The sequence below is a fragment of the Melanostigma gelatinosum genome (genome assembly GCF_949748355.1).
Source record: "Melanostigma gelatinosum genome assembly, chromosome: 2".
NCBI classification, from domain to species: domain Eukaryota; kingdom Metazoa; phylum Chordata; class Actinopteri; order Perciformes; family Zoarcidae; genus Melanostigma; species Melanostigma gelatinosum.
In genome coordinates, this window is record NC_136635.1 from 31,293,456 (window position 1) to 31,317,528 (window position 24,073).

At 43.7% G+C, this 24,073-nt stretch overlaps 2 protein-coding genes across 2 annotated transcripts in view; one reads left to right on the forward strand and one right to left on the reverse strand.

Moving 5' to 3' along the window:
- adamtsl5 (ADAMTS like 5) overlaps nt 1–21,085 on the forward strand; it is a 30,997-nt gene extending 9,912 nt beyond the window's left edge. The window contains exons 3-13 of the mRNA XM_079287830.1: nt 3,528–3,697; nt 4,262–4,322; nt 5,918–6,023; nt 6,316–6,443; nt 9,382–9,505; nt 12,555–12,641; nt 13,958–14,121; nt 15,452–15,659; nt 17,313–17,432; nt 17,618–17,689; nt 17,775–21,085. Coding sequence (XP_079143956.1) covers nt 3,528–3,697; nt 4,262–4,322; nt 5,918–6,023; nt 6,316–6,443; nt 9,382–9,505; nt 12,555–12,641; nt 13,958–14,121; nt 15,452–15,659; nt 17,313–17,432; nt 17,618–17,689; nt 17,775–18,109 — 1,575 coding nt within the window. The 3' untranslated portion in view covers nt 18,110–21,085. The remainder of the gene's footprint in view (nt 1–3,527; nt 3,698–4,261; nt 4,323–5,917; nt 6,024–6,315; nt 6,444–9,381; nt 9,506–12,554; nt 12,642–13,957; nt 14,122–15,451; nt 15,660–17,312; nt 17,433–17,617; nt 17,690–17,774) is intronic.
- Nucleotides 21,086–23,746: 2,661 nt separating this feature from the next.
- Nucleotides 23,747–24,073, reverse strand: part of serinc4 (serine incorporator 4) — a gene marked incomplete at its 5' end in the record, with an annotated part of 19,315 nt that continues 18,988 nt past the window's right edge. The window contains one exon of the mRNA XM_079282007.1: nt 23,747–23,999. Coding sequence (XP_079138133.1) covers nt 23,792–23,999 — 208 coding nt within the window. The 3' untranslated portion in view covers nt 23,747–23,791. The remainder of the gene's footprint in view (nt 24,000–24,073) is intronic.

Here is a 24,073-nt window from a genome sequence, read left to right on the forward strand (position 1 = left end):
AACTTGTTGTTTTTTTCAGGCCGATGGTGAAGATAATAGTTGGGCGCCTTGAACAACAGCTGCTTCAACGAAACACAACGAATGTTTCCACGATCGTCAATCTGTGGTTGCAAAAACAAAAATGCGATCGGGGAATCTGTAAAAGTTATTATTGCTCTATTTCTGTGACTCAAGGCCGTGATGGCATCTGAACGGTGAGTTTTATGATCCGGTTCACCCCAAATATGTGAAGCTCTTTCTGTGGGTTCATCACTGAGGAGACTTTGTTACGCGATCAGTTGTTAATATAGGAATATGTATATTAACATTTCATTGATTAAAGCTCAGGAGCCTTTGTCAATATATCCAACTTCTTATAACAGAGCTCACAAGTCAGTCGGCCGCCATGATGCCAACCTCTGTGCAAACACACAAAGCTAATAGCTGGATGACGGCGGTTTCAAGTGCACCACTCAGTGTGCACGCGGGGCCTCGTGGACCCCTTCTGTCAGGGCCCAAGGCCGTGTCCCACAGTCCGCCCACTCTTTCCTTCCTTTACGTCCTCTTCGTCATAAGTTTGACAGAGTTAAACGTTGTCATTAAGCTCATTTGTGCAGAGAAAAATCGTCGCTGTGAACAATCCGGCTCGTTTGGATAATAAACCAATCGCAGCCCTTATGACCAGCATCAGATGTGAGCTGCTGGCTGATTGGATTGTTTTTGCAGCGAGGTTTGTCTGCTGATGGCCCCCCCGCCTGGCTGCAATAACCAGACATAGGCAGGAATAGACTTCCATGCTCTGTTTATAGAAGTTCACAGGACATTCATCAATATATATATATTTAAAATAAAATGAAGTAAAATAAAATATCTACATATATATTTTTTTCTTTTTTCTTTACATTTTTTAAATACATAATTATTATTTTTTTTTATTTAAAAAAGAACATTTTATGAAAGAAAATGTAATTAAATATAATTTAAAAATATTAAATTCAATACTTTTTAATTTCCTCATCAAATCATTATCGCTCCTTGTTTGGCCCATATTTTGACTTTTAACAACATTGAATTTAGATCTGTTCACATTTTATTGAGATGTCCTCCTAACTGACAAACAGACACATCACACACAACACACTACAAGATGAAGAATCTATTGTTCTGTGTATAATGAGAGAAAAGTTACCTTTAAAGCAGACTGGTCTGACTTTTTAAGAGAATAATACAATTTGTCTTTTGCACATGATCAGATCATTTAGATTGTGTGGAATGTTTTTCCAGTTGAGAGCTGGTGTTACTGGTCTGTAGCTCTTCACCTTCAACTCTCTCTTTCTGTTGCAGTTTCAGGTTTTTTTCCCTCTCTTCTCATGTGAAGGAGGGGGGGGGAGCATTGTAAAGGTCAAAAGTCACTTTCATTCATCTAGAAAGCCAGCCCCCCCCCCCACCTCCAACTGTTATCAATGCTAATTTGACCGGCGGTAACACTAATGAGGGCAACCTCAGGTGACCCAGCCATGGAAAATGATGGAGAGTCGTGGCACAGGTCGCTCGCAGCTGTGTGTGTGTGTGTGTGTGTGTGTGTGTGTGTGTGTGTGTGTGTGTGTGTGTGTGTGTGTGTGTGTGCGCGCATGTCTGACCAATTCTGTTCTATGAGTCACAAAGTCAAAGAGCTTTTTTTTCTCTTCCTGTTTCCTCTGTAAACAGCTACGAGTGCCGTTTATTGGTCTTGAGGTTCTGGATGTTGTAGTTTTATCACTGAGATGGAAACTTGTTTTCATTGACGTCATGCTGTTCAGAAAGACTTAGAAATACACAAATACTCTTATAACGGATTCATTATATGTTTCATAAAGGTGTAGGCACACTTCTCTGTATTGTATGTCGTCTGTGTGACAGTACAAACGTGGAACATGAAACAGACGTGATCGTGGAAACATGGTACAGATTTGTAGTTGTTTTTGTTGGAGAGAGTATTCTACGTGTTTGGGTGCATGTGTGTCAGTGTGACCAGAGGAATGTGTGGGCATGGACAGGTGATGAGACAATGGGCCCTTGGGCACACACATGTGAAGGGCCCCCACCCCGCCACAAGAACAAGAGCCACAGATTTAAGGAGACATTATGGTCATTCAGCATCTCTTTGTTGTTTTGCATCTTTTTGGTAATTTTGTGGCTCTTTTTGGTCGTTTCAAGTCTTTTTTTTTGTCAACATAATAAATGAGCTGCAGAACACGACGGAAACATCGTCGCACACTGATCTGAAAACACATTACAGACTCCTGCTGCCTGAATTAGCATAATAATAAGGAAGGTGGTGGGAAACACGGACCAGAGATTGTTTTCCACGTTCTTCTATTCACGCCTGGCGTGAGAGTTAATTCTCATTTTGTACATCAGACGACTTTGACTTCAGCTCCTCCTGACAGAAAGATAACCGAAGCAGTTGTGTGTGTGTGTGTGTGTGTGTGTGTGTCGTTTTAACAGTTAAAAAAAGCGTGTGTGAGCCAGCTCCTGTATGTGTAACCGGTTGGAACGCTGCCAGTTCCTCCTCCAGAGCAAAAGACTCTGGAATGTGTTGAAGGAGCGCCATTGAGATTTCTCTAATCACTTTTATTGCTTGGCTCCGATGGTCCTGATCCACCAGGTTCACCAGGTTCTTGTTCGACACCATCTACTCTGTCAACCTACCCGCCTGTTGAGGGATTCCTGGCTAAAAATAACGTGGGTTTTGTGAAGCGTCACACATAACTCCCCCCCCCGACACATTTTTCCCCCTTTCACAAATGATATCCCATCATTCTGCCAATGCTGTAGTCCCTCATGTATTCTTCTTAAACACACACACACACACACACACACACACACACACATGCAGGGATTGTGAGCTGCTGAGTTTCCACCTGACCGATCGAACGTGCAGAGCGACGCTGCAGAGCGATCACAGTGGCGTCATGTCACACAGGATGAACAGAAAAAAGCCACTCAGGATATAAACTGATCAGCTTGATGAATATTGTCAATGTTGTTATCAAGATGCACATGCAAAGAATATATTACATTTATCAACTTTAAGTAAAAGTAGCTCACACTTTAAAAGATACTCTGTTACCAGTAAAAGTCCTGCATTCAAAGTTGTTCGCAAGTAAAAGTACAAAAACATAAGTGACAAAAAAGTAGCAAAAGTAAAAGTACTCATGAAGCAGCTCATGTAATGCTACCGTATCGTATACTTTATCATCCAATCAGTGACTCTGTTTAGATGCACAAAATATTATTTTTACCTTACTCTAAAAAAACAACAATATTCCTACTGAGCTGTTTACAATGTAAATGGATATTCCACTAATATTCACGTTTACGCGCAGCCAGGAACCGGAAGTGCAAAGCTGCTCACTCCTCCGGGCTTTAGGACTCATTCCTGCAGCACTCTCCTGGTCTTAAAAACGAGCCTAAAACAAACATTCTGCTCTTCTTCTCTGTCACTTTGTGTTTGTGTTACCACGTCAGCATTTAAGTGTCTCTGTTTTTGTTGTTGTGTGTCTCAGTCCTGGGTTTCTGCGTGGCATCCCTCCGGCGAGGCCTCGTCAGGGCGTCTGGCGCGCGCCCGGCGGCAGCTGCACTTCCGGAACGAGTGGGCCGCGTGGAGCGGCTGGTCCGTCTGCTCGCGCAGCTGTGGGAGCGGCGCCTCGGTGAGGACACGCACCTGCATCACCAGGTAAACGCCCGCCGCCTCCTGCAGGCTCACACAAAAGAGGATGCGATGCTTTTCAAACACATTCCGAATTATCAGAAATAAATTGTGTCATCGGTGCAAGTTAAAGCATTGATGTCTTCTCTGTTTCCACTGGTGGAATGTAACCAAGTACATTTACTCAAGAGCAATACTACTTTATACTTCTACTCCACTACACATCATATGGAAATATTCTACATTTCTTTTACATCTTTAGGTACTTTATAAAAAATAAGATCATTAATATAAAGTATAAATCAACTAATAAATGCTGATGCATTATTTTAGGTTAAGCTACACAGTATATGAAGTTAATGAGCTCCATCTGCAGCATGTACAGCAATATATACGTATCTGCATGATGAGTACTTTTACTTTTTGTACTTTAAGTATATTTTGATGCTGATCTTTTGTGCTTTTTATTCAGAGTTTGAATCCAGGACCATAAATAACAGAATGAAATCTTTGTGCATGAGAGAGGTTTTGTTCAACCTGCACAGTTTGCACTGTGAACTCCGTCCTGCTGTGTTTTCTTCTGTGTCCCAGGAACCCAGTGGGAGGACCGTGCACAGGAGATCCCAGACAATACAAGATCTGCAACACCAAGGTCATTTCACACTGTATGAAAAAACACGACTTTCGATGCAAACAGTTTACAACAATGGCGGATGTTTGCTCTGGAAGGTGTGTGTTTCTGGGTGCGATCTGGAATTTCACTGACATATTAACTCACGTCTTCACTGCTTCGCACTGAACTCTGGGATGTCTCTGAGTCGTGCTGCACTCGGGTATCAGACTGGGTTGGGTGTGTTTGGACAGCCAGTCACTGTGGCCCATGAGGGAAAACACACAGATGGGCTGCAGCGTGTTTAAGCATGCTCGAGTGTGCAGTTTGTGCGGTGTGATGAGCTCAGAGCTTCCGATGAATGGACGCAAAGCCACAACTTCTCTCTCTGCTGCAGTTTGTGGTATGAACACAACGTTTTGTGAGGATGAAATGAGGTCATACTGCAGCTTCTGTGGACTCAGCACAAGTCAATTCATTTGTTTTCGGGGTAATATTTGAATTATTGTTTATGATTTCGATTTCCTTCGCTCTGAGGAGTGGAATCAATGAATCGTTTGGTCCTCAGAGTCCGAGGCGACGTCTTTAAATGTCGTGTTGGGGTATTAAGTTTGATATGATATGGAACAGGAAGAAGACGGATACCTCCATATTTGAGAGGCTGAAAAACAGCATTCTTTGCCATTTTTGCGTGAAAAATTACTTTTACGATTGGTCGATTTTTAACCCTCTGAACCCCAAACAGTTTCGGGGAGTTTTTTCTCCGTTTGCTCGTTTTTCTCTGCAATATATATATATTACATAATATAATAAAAGTTCTGCACCTCTATGGAAACAGAACATCCATGGCTAGAAGTAGAGAGAACTCAAACATGTCTTTAGTGCACAATAACAGTTATAATGCCATAATTCATTACAAAAAAGAAAAACGCAAGTTGAATTTCTTTGATAATTTATTCTACAGATATGAGAACAAATGTAGGCTCTACGTGCTGTACTGTATATATTGAACTCTTCACATTTTTACAATCGTTCCTCTCCTCTGCTCTGTGTTCAGCAGCCTGCAGTTCAGTCTGTTCAGTCTGCTCTTTCACTGAATTGTTGTCACGTGACTGTTCGTGGAGTTTATTTGGGAAATTTAGAATAAAGCTTGAATAAAATATCACAAATTTAAGCTTTGATTTGGTTGTTTTCTGTGATGCAAGCGTTTGTCACACATGATGTGTTCAAGGACAATCCGAAAGTTGAAAATCCGACAATAACGTCTGTTTTTACAGCGTCTGGCTACGATAAACGGTGGCGTTTTGGCCATTGTTGAAAGAAAACATGCTTTTCAATTAAGTTAAGATAGTTGCTGATCACCTTTGTGTTGATCAACTAATATTAGTTTTTTAAAGAATGTATAGCCTACGAAAGAAACAGTTGACAGTTGAACATGTTGAATCGGCTGAAAAGCTGCCCGACAACGGCAGACATAGTGCCAACGATGTGGGACACAGCGCTAAAACAAGGCCCGACGTTGTTATGGTTGATAAACGTTCAGGGAATGAATAGCGTTCCACTGACTCAATACGACGTCCTCACAGTGTGTGTGTGTGTGTGCGTGCGTGTGTGCGCGTGTGTGTGTGTGTGTGCAGGAGTGCCCCCCCAGCTCGGAGGATTTCAGAGAGATGCAGTGCGCTGCCTTCAATGACAGACCGCTGGTGGCTGGAAACTCCTTCAGATGGACCACCTTTCATGGAGGTCAGTAAAGACAACTCAGCTGATGTTTGAACAAAAGCACAATCATGTGTTTCCTCATCATTTAAATTCTGTGTTTTTATGTTCTTTATCGTGAGTGTGTAACTCTCGTTGCTGTGTCGTTGGCCGTCATGCGATATAAACTTGTCATGCTTCCCCTGTAAAGGGCTGCTGGCTGTGGAATCCACACGGGTTTTGAGTTTTCTACATGACACCTGTCTCCTCTCTATTACCTCGCCTATCTTTCCCCCACAATGAACGAATGAGTCACTGAGCGGAGGTCTCTCCCTGCCAGGCTCGAACCCCTGTGAACTGAGCTGCCTGGCGCTGGGTCACAACTTCTACTTCAACTTCGGCCGTGTGCTCGATGGCACGGCGTGCGACATGGAGCCCGGAGCGGTGTGTGTCAACGGACGCTGCCTGGTGAGTGGAAACACTACTGAACGTGTGTGTGTGTGTGTGTGTGTGTGTGTGTGTGTGTGTGTGTGTGTGTGTTGGTCTTTTCTTGTCATATTGTGTTCGTGCTTTTCATGTCTTTGGTTTTCCCATTTGATAGTTTTACATTGAGGATAATCTTCTTCTGCTAGTTTTGTATGAGGTTCCAAAACGCTGCACCATGGTTACCAAATTCATCTAAAATTGTCTCAGCCGTTGCCATCAGAATTCCGTGGGGAGTGCCTTTGACTCCTTTATGTTTTCAGCAGGCGGCAACCTCCGGTTCTGCTGACTGAAGTCGATGCGTCATGTGTTCAAGCTGCATTCTCTCTCGTGACCACCAGGGGGCGACTCCTCTGGTTGTATAGAAGTCTATGAGAAAATGACTCTACTTCTCTCTTGATTTATTACCTCAGTAAACATTGTAAACATGAGTTTATGTCTCAATCTCTAGTTTCAAGTCTTCTTCAATACAGCATGATGTTCATTTAGTACATTATGGTCCATTTAGAGTCACACAGACCATAAAGCAGGGGATGCTTTAGGGCGGGGCTACACAGTGATTGACAGGTCGCTATGTCACTCCTCCGCTTACCAAATATGGTAACTTCTATTAATAGGTTAGGAAAAAATAACAACATGGCATTGACCGTAATCCAAGATGGCGACGGTGAAATCGCCGAACTCAAGACTTCATAACATCAGTCCACCAACCAATGTGTGATGTCACCATGACTACGTTATCATATACCGTCTGTGGTTTTTATGCACACAGGCTTCTACCATTCGCCTTTTTAATCGAAAAACCGATTATTTTCTAGTGCAGCTGTTCATCTGTTGTGCTGATGATTCAACCAGAAGAGTTTCTTGTCCATTAAAAGCCTTTGAAGTCATTTCACATGAGAAAATGAATGGGACCCTTCAAGTAACTCCTCCGACTCCTATCTCCCTGATTTGAACATGAGGCTGTGTTGAGCTCAAGTCTCTCTCTCTCTCTCTCTCTCTCTCTCTCTCTCTCTCTCGCGCTCTCGCTCTCTCTCTCGCTCTCTCTCGCTCTCTCTCTCTCTCTCGCTCTCGCTCTCTCGCTCTCTCTCTCGCTCTCTCTCTTGCTCTCTCTCTGTCGCGCTCTCTCTCTCTCTCTCTCTCTCTCTCTCTCTCTCTCTCTCTCTCTCTCTCTCTCTCGCTCTCTCTATTCCCTCCCTTGTTGTGGTGTAAGTGATGTTGACCACTCTGACTGGAGCTCTCTAGAGAGCTGAAGGCCACGCTGTGCGTTGGGAGCAGAGTGCACTCATCAGTGTGGACTGCAGCCTTCAGTTAGCATTACAGCTCTGCTCAGCTTTACAGTCCAGAGTCCTGCTCCCACATCCAACCTGTGCCCCTGCTGACCCGTCTCACCCTCACACAGATGGGGACGGCTGGAAGTTAACTTGGGTCCCGCAACACATGCAGAGTAACGAGACGCATGCGTAATGCTCCGTGGCAGAGGATTAATGCAGCTGGTGTGGAGGGCTGCAGGTCACATGTTGAGATCGGACCGCAAGACACATGGCTGGTTTCGGCACGTGTGTGTGTGTGTGTGTGTGTGTGTGTGTTTGTGCATGTGCATGCATGTGGAATGTGTGTGCAGTGTTGTATATTTGTAGTTGCCAATTTTTGATCTGGGAGTTTGTTTGATCGATAATGATGTAATGATGTCTGTAAATAGTTTGTCCAACAGCTTCTTTTTGCTCAGTTTACAATGATGTAAAATGGAAACGAGAGTCTGCAGCCCAAAGTCACGGCTCCACTGAGGACGCAGCAGAAATTATGCAATGATTTAATTCGACCACTCTTACAAGCTTGAGTCCAACAGAGACGGCAGGAAACATCAGGCAAACCTACAGAACCCCAAACATGAATGACGACTAACCGACAGTGAAAAAAGACGAATAAATACTCATCAGACAACCAGATACAGGTGGGCAAGCTGATTGGTGGAAGAAACAAAGGATACAAAAATGAACACATGGTGATACACAGAAAAAAAGGATGGGAAACCACAAAGACAGGAAGTCAAACAAACACAAGACACAAGTAACGGGAAACTTCAAAATAAAACAGGAAACAGACTAAACAACAAAAAAAACAAGATTGTGACCGAGGCACTTTGAGCTTAATGCTAACGTCAGCATGCTAACATGCTCGCAGTGACAATGCTAACATGCTGATGTTTACCAGGTTCATTACCTCAGTAAACATTGTAAACATGAGTTTATGTCTCAATCTCTAGTTTCAAGTCTTCTTCAATACAGCATGATGTTCATTTAGTACATTATGCTCCATTTAGAGTCGGTACCCTCGGAGTATTTGTGTGTTTTTAAGAGCTTAGGGGGCTGATTCCAGGTTCCCCGAGATCTGGATTGTTGCTCTCTAGATTGTTGCTCTCTAGCCTTGGGAACCTTCCCGTTGATTGCTCTTGCTCTGCAGAGCGTGAGGGATGGAGGTCGGAGAAGAAAAGCGGCCACTGCAATCCATCTAGCTGGAACACTCCACACACCGTAAACCATCCGGCTCTTCCTCCGTGCTCTTTGCTTTGGCATTTTAACGTTTGCAGAGGAGACTTCCCCTCCTCCTCTCTTTAGGCCCGATAGCTTGCTGCCGAATCACAAAGTAAATGTTTGCAAGGAGGAGAAAATGACAGGGAGAAGCAAAGAAGAGAAGCTGGACTGAGTTGAATCATGGCAGAAGGTTTCGAGGTGACTGTACGGCAGAGCCGAAAACAAAAAGAAAGGCTGGAAGTTGCTGCGACCCTCGACGGGAAATGTGCGCAAAGTCAACACGCTGTCAGAGAAACAAGTTTCAGCAGAGCAAACCAACCAGATCAAACTGTCCCTGAACACGTGTGTGTGTGTGTGTGTGTGTGTGTGGGTGTGTGTGTGTCATGCAGAAGCCCGGCTGTGACTCCATCTTGGGCTCAAAGCAGCAGGAGGACGCCTGCATGGTGTGCGGAGGACTAAACACCACCTGCCTGCACCACAAGAGCGTGTACCAGAGCAACGGTCTGGAGGCAGGTAGGATCATATTATCTCCACCAGGAATCAGCAGCTTCAGAGCCAGCGCGGTCTGGGGGATATTTCCATAATCATGTTAGTCATTCCAGTTCAGCCACGAGGTCATTGTTCTCTGCCGGAGTGAGAGTTAACCATGGTAACCTGTTGGCCGCCGTCCAGGAAGAACTTCAGCTTAACAACACGTCCTCCAAACTTACAGTCGTCGAGACGTCAGGAAGAACACAGTGTTCACACTGTTGGCTCGCTGCCTGCACTGGAACAGACTGCTCACATCACACACAGGAAGGTTTTCTGCTCAAAAATAACATTATTTAAAGAAGTCGGAATAATAACAATAATAATAATAACTTTATCTTTACAGTACCTTTAAAATCTGAGTTTGCAAAGTGATTTATTTACATTTTCATATAAATTGTTGAAATTGTATTCAACCACCACATGATTAGATCATTTTTCTGATGACAAAATGTGTTGAAATCGTCCCCGGCTGTTCCCCCCTCACAACAGGATATGTATGTAAATATTGAACATGTTTAATATTTGCGACCTGAAATTGGTACGGCCATGATGGACTCCCGACCAGATTGTGGGATGTAAAAAACACTCTTAACATACCTCACAACAAAGGATAAACCTGGGCCTTGCTGACCACGGTCTGAAGGGGGGAATCGAACCCGTGATCGTCTTGATTCTCCTGTTGTGTGCTCTGTAATCTGCATTAGGAGGCGAGGAGAGATCCTGTGCAGAAACATCAACATAGTCAACAATATATTCAGACATTTAAAAACATTGGTCCCTTGCTTCAAAACCCTTTGAAAGGCGGGGCTAACTGTGATTGACAGGTCGCTGCCGCTACCAGACCCATATACGGCGTCTCTACGTCATTCCTCTGTATTTCAAATGTGGTCACTTCTTTTCATTGGGTGCAAAAAACGCCGGCCACAATGGCTCCGCTGTGAGCAAAAGGAAAACAGGCTGATGAAGGCGCTTCGTTTGGGCGACTCCACAGACCGTGGGTGGTTTGTTTTCTGTCCTCCTGCAGCTGCGTTTCCCAACGGACGGAGAACCGATGCACAAACATCTCTCCTCACAAGGTCAGACACTGACGGCCTCGAGCTCTTAACTCTGGCGCGTCCTCAATGGCGGCGCTACGTCTTCATGTCGCTGAAGGCCCCGCAGATGAACTTTGTGAACAGTTCCTCTCGGAGGTAACCGGGGACAACCAAAGTCACCCGCTGTAATGAATGAAGGGGGGGGGGGGCACAGAGCGGCCCCAGAGGAGAAATATCACTCTGTGATGGATGATTGTGTTGCAGCTCGTTCATAGATCGTCTGTCTCTCTGCTCGTGAAACCGATCCTGTAAAGTTTAATGACAGTTAATCAGTCCTGATTTTACTTTTTATAATGACAGACGATCAACGCGTCTGTGTTCGGCAAGTTACTGATCAGTTACTGATTACATATCAGTCACTGATTACATATCAGTGACTGATTGATGAAAAGATGTCAGATGATGATGATTCAGTGTGCTGTTCAGAGAAGGAGCACACAGCGCGTGGTACAAAGTGAAGGCCTGCAGCCATCTGGTCCGTTTCAAGTGGCTGCACTCCTCAAACCACAGAGCCCTAATAATGGAACACTTTAATGTGTAGAGACGTGCAGCTGCTGTTGGATTTATTCATTAATACCGAGGAGCTTTAAAAAATAATGAATGACTAATTAATAGCCACCACGTGCTGCAGGTCGGGCTCGATGAGACTCGTCTGTTGGCGTCTCCTGCGTCGAGGCGACACTCGTTCAAAGGTCATGTTCACTCAGCTGGACCATAAAGAAACTTAAATATTCATTGAAAAGTGCTCTTTCAGTCAGATGTTTCTTCAGCGGTGACAGTGAGCCTTGTTTTACAGGAAACGTCACGTTAAATTGTGCTTTCAAATGTCTGCATCTGCTCGGTGGAAGTTTGTACTCGTGTAGAGCAGAAGACGTCTTTTGTTTCGTTGGAGAAGCTGGTGGAGCTGGTCGCATCGGCTGCTTGACATGAATCCTGTGTAACCTCCTCAGGTGATGATGATTAGTTGACGTTGTGCAAAATGAAGCGTTCCATGTGGACACCAGTGGATTTCATTTTTGGAGGAACATAACAGTCCTTTGCCTTCAGCTTGGTCTTGTTATTGCGGTTTTAGTGAAAGTTACAATCTTGATTTCTTTTTTGTTCTCTTTGGCGGCACCAGTGGTGATAATCTGTAATTGCAGGTGGTTTTGCGATTTCACTGTCACTTGTTTTTGAAGTTTCATCATCTGCAGTCATAATAACTGTCGCTGTCGCAACGATCACAGTCAATACGAACGCATCAAACGTGAGCACTCAACTGGAAATAGCTGCGCAAAGGAGTCCAATGCTGTCAAACAAAAGCAAAGCTTTTAAAGGTACTTTTATTCTTTTATTGTGAACTTTTAACATTTCCTGATTCTGCTGCTTCAAGATAAAAACTTTTAAAGAACAAAATAATGGGTCACTTTTAGTGTTATTCACCAAATTAGCAGATCATTCGCTGCTTTTTTTCAATAAAACAAGTCCACTTATACTGCAAGTAGGAAGAGTGAGCAAAACTGCCTTTTATCGTGAAGAATGTACAGGAAATGAAATGTGTTATCAGCAGTTTTACAGCTGCTCCTTCGATCCAATCAGGCAGGCTGCACATGTGTACGGACACAGCTGAGCATCCGATCTCAACAGTCCCATTGAGAAGACAAGTGTAACGACGGCCTCAGTTGCTTTGAGATCACATCCCAGTGTAAACGTGGGCGAATCCGGAATCAATGCAGCAGACGGCCTTAAGTGATTGTTTGACACTAACTTGTAATGTTCTCCTTTGTTTAGATTAAAACAACTTCAAGTCGCTCGACTTTAAAAGCCATCTGAGGCTTTTTCTCTTCTTGGCCTCACTTTCAAAACGTTTCCTTTCATCATTTGAAGTCGTTAAAAATAGAAAGAAGGGGAAAGTGATATTAAAAGCAACCCTCTAACTGAGTGTCTCTTTTTGCCAGGCGGACCTTTTGGATACAACGAAGTGGCCATGATACCAGCTGGAGCCACCCACATCCGAGTGACCGATAACAGCAGGAACTATCTCGGTAAGATGCAGCCCGAGTCCCGCACGGGACACCTGGCCTGCTGCTGATCAGCTCCAGCTTTCTGCAAGAAGACTCACTTTGCGTCACTGCTCTACGGCTGCAGTGCAAATCAGGCAGTTAAAGTAGCTCCTAGACTTGCAATAACTTCCTCTCCCCGGAGACAGGAGAGGCTCAGCAGTCCCATCTGGTCTCTGGTCCTGCTGTGGGAGTTTTCCAGGCAGCATAATAACCAAGGACATCTATTCTCATCCGTGTTTATGGGACCAAAATAAAACAGCCCCCTCCAAATTGGCTCACACTGTGGTCTTGAAACAACTCGTAAAGGCTTTATCTGACCACTGGGGCGAGGCAGGTGAAGGTACTTGTTTCCATTTCATGTCATGGAAAATCCCTCTTCCACCACTGAGGAGAGGCAGCTGCCATATATAGCCAGCTGATATATTTCTGTTTCTGACAGCCTGCCTTTACCTCAACACGGCCCTCTTATATGGAGAGATAATTGACCCCTTGCTCAGTCCCGCCCCTCAAAGGCAGAATGGACAATCAGAGCGTAGCATCATCCAGCTCCAACCAGCGTATCCGTCGTATCAACACAACTATCCGTCTCTGCTCCACAGACTCGATGGTTTCAGATGTTCTTCATGTTCAGGCGGGAAACGTTAAAATATACGTTTCTAAAACGTTCCGTTTCTACCAGGCGACAACCTCCATTTCTGACAAGTGAGGCCAATGCGGAAGTGTCTTAAAGCTGCATTCTCTCTAGTGTCCACCAGGGGGCGACTCCTCTGGTTGTATAGAAGTCTATAGAAAATGACTCTACTTCTCTCTTGATTTATTCCCTCAGTAAACATTGTAAACATGAGTTTATGTCTCAATCTCTAGTTTCAAGTCTTCTTCAATACAGCATGATGTTCATTTAGTACATTATGGTCCATTTAGAGTCACACAGACCATAAAGCAGATGAGGCTACCTTGTGATTGTATAGGACGCCTCTACGTCACTCCTCCGAATTCCAAATATGGATCCTTCCGTTCACTGGTTGCATAAAGCCAAGATGGCGACAGCGAAATCCCCGAACCCGAGGCTTCAAAACAGCCGTCCACAAACCAATGGGGGACGACACGACGACAACGTCCATTCTTAAATACAGTCCACGATAATATTCATTCAGGGAGTGCAGTTAGTGACAGTGTGGGCTCCGTGGTATCTTCATGGAGTAGCAGTGGGAGCGGGGCTCAGCGTCGACTCAATTACAAATATTTGACTCCTGAACAACACCAAACTTCCTTCCTTCCTTCTCATGACCCTCGTCCAGCCCTCCAGAACGGTCGCTCACAGTTTGTGATCAACGGTAATTGGAAGATCAACATTCCAGGCGAGTACAATGTTGCCGGGACGAAGCTGCTGTACCGGCGCTCGGCAGACACCTGGGAGAGCTTCGAGGTCCCAGGACCGACCAAGGAAGACCTCCATTTAATGGTAAGAGCTCCAAGATACTGGCGCAGGACAGTTTGGTCATCATCTGGTCTCAGGAGCTGCAGATCTCTTTACGTGACTCTCTTACTTATCCTGCTCATCATTTAGCATTTCACAATGCAAGAAAAACATCCGGTTTGAATCAATATTTAATTGTTTCCATTCAGACCCTGTGCAGGTATTTCGCAAGCAGACCTGGCTCAGCCACCAAACAGCTGTTCACTGTTGCTTCCTCCTGAGATACTGTAAGAACACTGTTGTAGTCTGCTGCTGGTTGATGGTGGTTGTAAGCATCCTCTGAACACTATGTACTCTTTGTTTCCTTTGGCACGTTCTACATTTTAGCGAGAATGAATGCAACAGCACTTGTGACCTCTTCCTGGGGGCTGGTGCTCTGATTTATTGCCGATAATGTGTCTTCGTACTCTTGTAAACCTAAATGTAAGGTTTAAGGGTTAACCCTCGGGTTAAGACGGCCTTTATCTCAGGCTTTGTAAGGCATAAGGACAAATGTCATGCATTCAGTCGCCATGACTTTTCCTTCATCCCCCCTTTTACCTTTAGGACTACACCTGGACCAGACCTCCCAAAAGGTTTCAGTGAGCACGAAGAAAATTCTTTAGATTTTGTCAAATCGGATAATAGCAAATTTACTACAAGGAACTTTTATTTTGCGGTGATTTCTGGCGCCCCCTGTGGACTAAAGAGGTAGTGTTCCTGAGCACCAGCGTCTCTTTAGAAAACCTCTCATGTTACTGCAGCAGGTCTGACAGTCTGCCCCTCTCAGTCCTGGTTCTGGTTCTCCCGTGCCTCCCTTCCCTCCAGCAGGTCCAGAGAGGAGAAGCTCTGCTCCTGGAGGAGGAGGAGGAGGAGGAGGAGGAGGAGGAGGAGGAGGAGGAGGAGGAGGAGGAGGAGGAGGAGGAGGAGGAGGAGGAGGAGGAGGAGGAGGAGGAGGAGGAGGAGGAGGAGGAGGAGGAGGAGGAGGAGGAGGAGGAGGAGGAGGAGGAGATGCTGCTGCTGCTGCTGCTGCTGCTGCCGGGAGCTGAGCTCTCCTCCTCCCTCCGGAGCTCCGACTGCAGGTCCAAGGCTGCAGGTGAAGCCGGATCTGGGTCTGCAAATGTCACCACAGTCAGAAAAAAACCATGTTGACGTTGAGCGCTTTTCAACTATGAGTTGAATTTTTTTCAAAAATGTGAGGCGCATTAAGCGTAAAAACGCGGGACCCTGAATGCTGCACTTTGAAATAAATTATGAAGGCAGATGAATACCAAAGAAAAAGATTCAAAACCTTTCCAGGCCAGTCCTGATGTTTCCATGCTGTCCTTGTGTGCAGGTGCTGGCAACAGACAGGAACCCAGGCATCGAGTATGAGTACTGGCTGCCCCCAGGCCAATACGCCCTCCACCATGGGAGGAGTCCACTGCGTCAAGCTCAGCACACTGCCAACTACCTTCCCTGGGATCAACCCACCACCACCACCACCACCACCACCACCACGACCACCACCCGACCCCCCCCTGTCACCACCCGACCCCATTGGTGTAAGTCCAGCCTCCAGCTTCACCCTTAAATATATTCATAAAACCGAAACCAGGAGGTATCCTCCGGATCTTAAAAGTGAAGCCAGAGCTTCATGTGTTAAAGCTGCATTCTCTCTAGTGTCCACCAGGGGGCGACTCCTCTGGTTGTATAGAGATTGACAGGCGTTGTCCAGGCTGAGATTTTTCCGTTTATTTTCTTTTCTCACAACTTTAATCCTTTCACAGTGTGTTTTCACTTCATGGAAGTTAATGTAACATTTTGGTCGCCTAAAAATGTCTTATTCAGCATTTGGTTGTCCTTAGCTCCGCCCTCTTGTTTCTTTTCTGGTTGCAAAAAACCAAGATGGCAACAACCAAAAACAAACCAATGGGTGACGCCACGAGTCTGTGGGAGAAACCAGTGAGAGTACGCTAGATATTAAAACGTATTCAACTGAAGACCTCGCCCAGCGTTGCCAACTATGTTCCAGTGAAAGTAGCGAGCAGCACGAGCTACAAAAGTCTCTTTTGTTTCTGTCAGATAATTAGAGTTCTAGATTGCTTTAACACAATATATTTAAGGTGTTCCTCACTGGCTTTGGTCCACAACATCCCATCAGTCAGTCTGCCAGAACTTTGTGACTGTGGAAAATCGTAGGCGGTAATGAAATAATCTTTGGATACTTTGAAAAGCTCTGAGCCGAAGCAGCAGGAGCAGCTGCAGCGTTTTCTAGTAATCAGATCTTATATCTGTTTCCATGTGTAGTCTGGGATCAGGCTGAGATGGAGATTCTCAGATTAACTTTCCGTGTTCCTTCAACCTTTGATGGAGTTTCAGCTGACACGGCTTAAGTCGAAGACGACCTAACTTTAATTTCAGCGTGAACTCCTGTGACAGTCTTTTATTGCCTCGACATGAACAGACGCAGACTGTCTGCAGCATTGTGATGTTGTGAATTTTCCGTCAGCATTATGTTTCAAACACACTTCTATTGATCAAAGTGAAATCCCTGCACACCCTCACAGGTGTTTCCTGTCATGCGCTAATCAGAAGGAGCTAACAGGTGCAGCAAACTAAGAGGAGAAGGAGGTGACCGTCAATCAATCGCAGTCCGACCGCGCCCACGAAGCCCCGAGTGGAGCGCCGACCGGGCACGATGAGCGGAAACACCTGTCCGTCGTTACGTCACAGTGGATTTAAAAGAGTTCATCTACATGCTGAAGCTGAGGAATGCAGCTGGTGTATCTGTCATGATAAACCTGCAGTACACATGGCCGGAATTCCTCCTCAAACACTCGCATTCACATGGAAATCTGCAACCAGCCTGAGGACTTAAATAAATCTGAGTAGCTGCTCTGGAAACATTGGATTCGTGCCAAACACAGTCTGACTCTTGATGATGGCAGAAATAGTGTGTGAATTAGTTTGTTGGGTAACAAGTCGCTGAGTCTGGTCATGATTTCTGTTGTTGGGCAGGATATGATGAGGTCACAGGGATCTGGAACTCGATGCTGGATTATGTATTTTATCTTTTTGTGACAAACCTCATCGCCACGTTATAGAACTTAAACAAATTAAATCACAGAATTCTCTCACTCTAAACAGAAGCAGCTGTTTACAACATTGTTGACAACACTGTGTGTGTGTGTGTGTGTGTGTGTGTGTGTCACTAGTTTTAAGGCCTGTGAAGCCGCCCCACCAATCTCCACACCACAACCGCCGCCAGCCCATCCTGCCCCGTCTGGAGCGGGAGGAGAACCACAGAAACCTGCTGCCTCAGCCTCCACCTGGAAGTATGTTCACCGATCCCCCAACTCCACCCGCCCCGTCCCCCAACGAGCTAAGACCAGCTGCCCACGAGCCGCCAAACCGTCCGCTTCATACAACTCCCATCAAGACAGCAAACATGCGTATTTGTCAAAAAGTCATTTTTAAGGTGTTTATTTGTGAGCTTGTTTCTGCTCGGTTTACTCTGCAGGGCATTGTGGGAAATGTCGGCGGGTTAAAGGTCGAAGGGAACGCCAGAGACAGTATTGCCAGAAGGACTTTGGTGAGTGTGAGCCTGAAAACGACAGGATGCTAACTTCATCTTATCTCTTGAACATTTGATTGAACTCTTCTCTGTTTCCTGTCAGTTTTCCGGGGCCGAGTCCTCGGGAAGCTGTACCGCGGCGAGGAGACGCGCTACGACGTCCAGATCATCCACACCTACCGAAACGGCTTCCGCCTGGAGCACCGAGAGTTCCTGTGGGTCCCGAATGTGTGCGACTGCCCCCGCCTGGAGGAGGGGAAGCAGTACATACTGATGGTCCGGCGCCACATTAACTATGAGCGCACGCTGAACCGCATCCTGCTGGATGAGGAGAGCTACGTGGTGCCGTACAGACCCAGAGAGGACCAACTGCTGCTGTCCCTCGAAAGACTCTGCAGCAACAGAGGAGCCAAACAGCCCGCAGAACGGACGGGATGAGTGAGTGTGTGTGTGTGAGCGTGTGTGTGTGTGTGTGTGTGTGTGTGTGTGTGTGTGTGTGCGTGTGTGTGTAGCTTTATTCACTTCCAGCGTTTCATTTCTGGACCTTCAAACATCACCAGACTCCAGATGTGATCCGTAGTCGATGGTCTGATGAATCCGAGTGGCATCACTGGAGAAAATGAGCGTTTCGGCCTCATTTGAAACTCGCCACATTAAGAAACCAAAAGGACTCCACGTTTATTTAAAGCCAGCTTGCTGTACCATAGAGAGCACTTTAGGTGGATGCTTGTGCCCACCTTTAAACACGTACCAAAGAGAAGAACCTCGACTGAAATGGCCTTTTTGTTATTGCTGTTTTTCCACAGCTGTCATTTCATTTTTGTTTTTATATTATTGTATTTTTGTGTTTAGACTTAAAGGAAAAGTTCACCCAAAAACACGCAGACTAAGAATGACTTCATTCCTATAACACAACATTTTGACTTTGTCTCCTGCTTATTTCTGGGGAAACAGACTCACCCAGATACTGAAGCACATGGTCGTCTTTCTGGAGCCGCCATGATGAAGCTGATGGTCATAACTGAAACCTAAAGTATCTTTAAATGATGTCTGAGACTCCAGTGCTTCTATGTTGAGCAACCTTCGACGTGTCTTCATTCTAGTGTCGAGCTTATGTTACTTTTGAAGTACTTTTTTGCGCATTTCCATCGACTGGTTTGGAGCAAATGAACTCGGCTGCAGCGTAGTTTGGTGAGAGGTTGGTGCTGGAGGCTACTCATGGATGTAATCCGCCAGGAAACAGAGTAGAAGAAGAAAAAGAGTTCGCAAACCACAAACAAAGCCAGTGGACTTGGTCGTCGAACCGTCTGTGAGAGAGAAAACATGTGAATGGGAACAGTTACCCGATTAGGAACAAATTCCTGCAGACATCTCTCCATTTCTTTGGTAGATGTTGGACCAGAGATGAGTAGATGATGACCAACCTCTTCTTCTTCTTCTCTGTTTACTGGCGTCTTACAGCCATGTGTAGCCTACAGCGCCACTTCTGACCAGACTGCGATGTAGCCATGGACATTCGCCATGCAAACACGCCTGATTTGCTTCTTTCTCTTAATATCCGTTTGACAATAAAATGGAAACATTTGGAACATCAGCATCAGAAAACATACCTCCTGAACCCGCTGCTCACCCAGTCGCACGAAGTCCAATAGATTCTTCTCTTCTAATCATTTTAAATGAAATTCTAAAGTCTGACTGTGATGCCACCGATCATCGTCTGAACGGGACATGTGACTGCAGCTCAACAAGTTCAATTTGCATGTTTCAGCACCAGGATTTAGAGGTTTTCTTTTAGGTGTAACTCGAGATAAAACATATTGCTTCATATGTATGAAAAATAATAAGCTTAAACCACAACTCATGAACTTGTGAGTCACTTGTTTAACGTCTTTCGTAGTGTCTGTTTTGTGGTATTCATTTTTTTATAGTGTGTTAAATCAGGTCTGCTTTGTGATACTTTACGTGAAAGAGATTATGAAATGTACAGTATTTTATTGTGTGGCACTGATTAACTACAAGTATACTAAAGTATAATTTGACTATAATTGTTTTGAGAAAACTTGCAGTCGGTTGAATAGTTAACTTCTGTGTTTTGCATTTGATATAACAAACCTCATCTACGTGTGCCAAAATAATATCTTTGTACATTTTGTCCATAAAGTGAATGAAAATAATGATCCACTCTTGTATTTAAACTTATAATAAACTTTCACAAAAACCAACATCGCCGACAGGAGAACAGCAGCGTTTTTAAGAAAACAATGTATTTACAGAAAAAAGCTTCACATCTACAACAAAGGAAGCACTCCATTTAAACTACAGATAATACAACGAAGTATTTATTTCAGCCAGATCGCTGCTCGTATAATATAATATCATTGTCAGGAAGTCATCGCAGACACTCGGCTCAGCGTCCCTTCAGTGGAGAAACCAGTCTCAGGTTTCCGCAAATTCAGTGATATACGTAATCAGTCACAAACGTAACTTCATATCTCAATAGGTGAGTTGTCGTACTCACTGACTACGGATCCTTTGTTATGGTGGACACACGAATCAAACGCATCCACGTGAACCTTCAGAACTCGTGACTTAATGATGCTTCACGTGTTAAAGCTGCATTCTCTCTAGTGTCCACCAGGGGGCGACTCCTCTGGTTGTATAGAAGTCTATGAGAAAATGACTCTACTTCTCACCTAATTTTGGACGTAACATGCCACCACCAAGTATTGTGCTTCTAGGAGCTCGTGGTCATTTCCCGTATTTCAGCAGACGGGACGACTTCATCTGAAGGCATGAGACAGAAAGCTTCTGTCCCTTCTGGAAGTTTTAGGGTTTTTGTTTTTGTGTTTTTTGAGCACTCTTGGTTTCAATTTTCTAAGTTTTCAAAATAGAGTAACACATACAAAATAAAAATGTAAACAAGAATCAAGTGCATGAGGAGCTATATAGCAACAAAATGCGAGCATGCATCGTGTTCCTCAAAAGCATAATATCTTTTGCCCAAATATGACAAACGTCTTGTGTAGAACTTTAATTAAAGAACATCAACGATGTCTGTCCGTCTCTGAGCATTTAAAGGTCCATCTGTTGTCCTCGGGACACTTCAGGTTCATATTTCTACACATGAACGGATCTTTCTTTGGCTTCAGGCTGGAAATGAGAACCAACTCTGACTTTGCCTCAGTTGGTGCGTTTCCATCGACCTGTCTTCATGCACCGTTTCCAATTTGCGCATCAGAAAAGAAATGCAGAAAATTTAACAAAAGAAATTGAAAAATCACAAAAAAGTTTTTGCTGAGGTGGAAGAGTTGATGCGGCGATAAAAGCCAGATGCGCCAAAATGCAACCGAAACAGATTTAGCGAATAAATTATGACGCACATGAAGCTGAAGAGACGAAAAACAGTCTGGTCATCGCTCCACATATATATATGTGTATATATATATATGTGTATATATATATACATATATATATGTATACATATATATATATATATATATATGTATATGTATACATATATATATATATATATATATATATATATATATATATATATATGTATACATATATATGTATACATATATATATATATATATATATATATATATATATATGTATGTATATGTATGTATATATATGTATGTATATGTATGTATATATATATATATGTATATATATGTATGTATATATATATATGTATATATATGTATGTATATATATATATATATATATATATGTATGTATATATATATGTATATATATATATATATATATATATATATATATATGTATATATATATATATATATATATATATACATATATATATATATATACATATATATATGTATATATATATGTATATATATATGTATATATATATATATATATATGTATATATATATATATATGTATATATATATGTATATATATATATGTATATATATATATATATATATATATGTATATATATATATATATATATATATATACATATATATATATATATATATATATATATATATATATATATATATATATATATATATATGTATATATATATATATATATACATATATATATATATACACACATCACATATACATCACGTTTTCTCCATCGTTTTTCAAAGTTTGAGGATGTGCTGTTTTAATCATCTCGCTGAGCCCTCCTCTGTGCTCCTCTGTGCTGGTGTAACGTGTTCCACTGCTTATCTCGATGAACTCATAATAATAAGAAGTGGCTGGAAGAGGCTTTCATTTCACAGACTCAGTTAAAATACGAGACAAAGTTCCTAATTGACTGAACTGTTGCAATTAAATAGTTTCTGTCTGTACATTTTCTGGTTTGTAACTGTTAGCACGAAATGAAATAAAGTTCATGCTGTTGTTATGATTGTTATTATGAAACTACAGTGTGACTGTTCCAGTCATTGTCATTCCAGCAGATTATTTCAAACTGCAGCCGTTACATCTGAGTTTATTAGTCCTTAATAAATGATCAAACATTCATTTGACAGTTTGGGGTACACGCCTGTTTGTTTATTTGTTGAGAGTTAGCTGAGAAGATCTACACCAATCTCTTATGGGCCTTTAGCTGGGAGTTGATTAGCTTTAGCGTAGCATAAAAGCTGGAAACATGAGGTCCAAAGCTCAAAAACACATCGAGCTGCACCTCAAAAGTGAAAACAAACGATCACGTTACATCTCGTCTGTTTAATCTGCGTGCAAACAGAAATCAACGGGTTGTGGTTTTACGCATTTCCCAAAATGTTGAACTCATTTTTGAAGGCTTCCACTGTGACTCTTGGTAACTGAATTTGCTGAGAGATGATGATTGAAATGTATTGCATCCTCGTGAAATGTCTGTATGATGTCGCAGCCTGGTCTCCTAAAAATCACGTCTCCGTACGACGAAGCCGCGTCATCGATATCTTCACAAATACGTTTCTAATCGTAGTCTGAGGAGGTCCGCGCTGGGGGGGACGTCTGGTGGATGGGAGGCTCAAACTAACAGGACTTTCACCCAGGAGACCATTGTTCGTGTCACAAAAGTCAACGTGCCCTTATTCACATCCGTAACTCAAATAACGTAACAAGCGTACCTGTTTTAAGCCAAAACATTGTTTTTAGTGAACCTGACAAAGTAGTTTTGGTATGTTTTTGTTTTATTTCAATTTAAAACATTAACCATGTGTTTAAAAAGGGTTTTTTTGTTCTGATGTTAGAATCCGAGGACGGAGGATGTCGTTTGTTGTGCAGATTGTAAAAGATAAATGTGTGATGTTGGGCTGTACAAAATGTTGCTGTTACGTTTCCCTCGAAACATACTTGAGGATGCAGTTTCATGGAATGGGAACGTAGTTTCGTAGGAGACAATTTAAATTACCATTTGAGTTTAAAAAAAAGAAATGAAAGAGAGAAAGTCTGTTGTAGTGTTTGGTTGGGAAGAAAACCTTCACGTATGATCGACGGGCCTAAATATTCATCGAATTCCTTCGAGTGCAGTTGTGACCAACTGTTCTTGCGTCGGCGTTGGAGCATCTCTTGCCTCCACATTATGTGTGAACTCAACACAGTCGATGCAATGAGCCCACAGTTCTCCGTTTCCAACTCTGAGAAAGATTTGTTCATGATCGTTAGATCAGAGGACGAACGGGGCTTTCTGTTCTTTTCCTCTTATATGAAAGAAAACATGAAGTGGGATGTGAGCCTCTGATGCAATATTACAGCAAATATCTAGAATACTCCCTTATTACAATATCAACAGTCTAAAAAACAGCAAAACAATTAAACACACCACCACAATGAAAGTTCATGAATGTATCCGTCTTCATCCCTACTGACTGTAATGCCCAACATTACACAGCGAGAGCTCACCCCTTCTGATCCCTTTGGCAATTCATACTGTTCAGTGTGTTTCCAAACCACAGTCGAGTCCTCACACTGGTTCTAAAGTCACGGTGTGCAGCCGGTGACGTCACGGCTTTAACCAGCTCTTCGTAAATCAGCAGCAGGGCACCGAGCCTCCCGATTGGTCCGTCTCACAGCAGCGCGAGTCTTTGACCCATGTGACCTCGAATCACGCGGGACCTGTCGTCCACATCCTTTCACAGAGCTGGTCAGACGGTCACGGAGACGTGGCGAGGGGACGCCGCGCGGCGTTTGATGCGCGAGCGGCGAGGTCTGGATTGTGACCGGCAGCTGCACAGAGGGCCCAGCAGCAGCCAGAGGTAGAGGATGACGCAGGCCCAGCAGGACGACATCTTCACCCAGAAGGTCGACCAGCTGCCGTGGGTGAAGGTGGTCTCCAACACAGCTGACTCGTAGCTGGAGGAGGACAACAATGGTTAGCAACGGGGGGGACATTGAGTTGTTCCTCGTCTCTTTCATGTGACATTTCT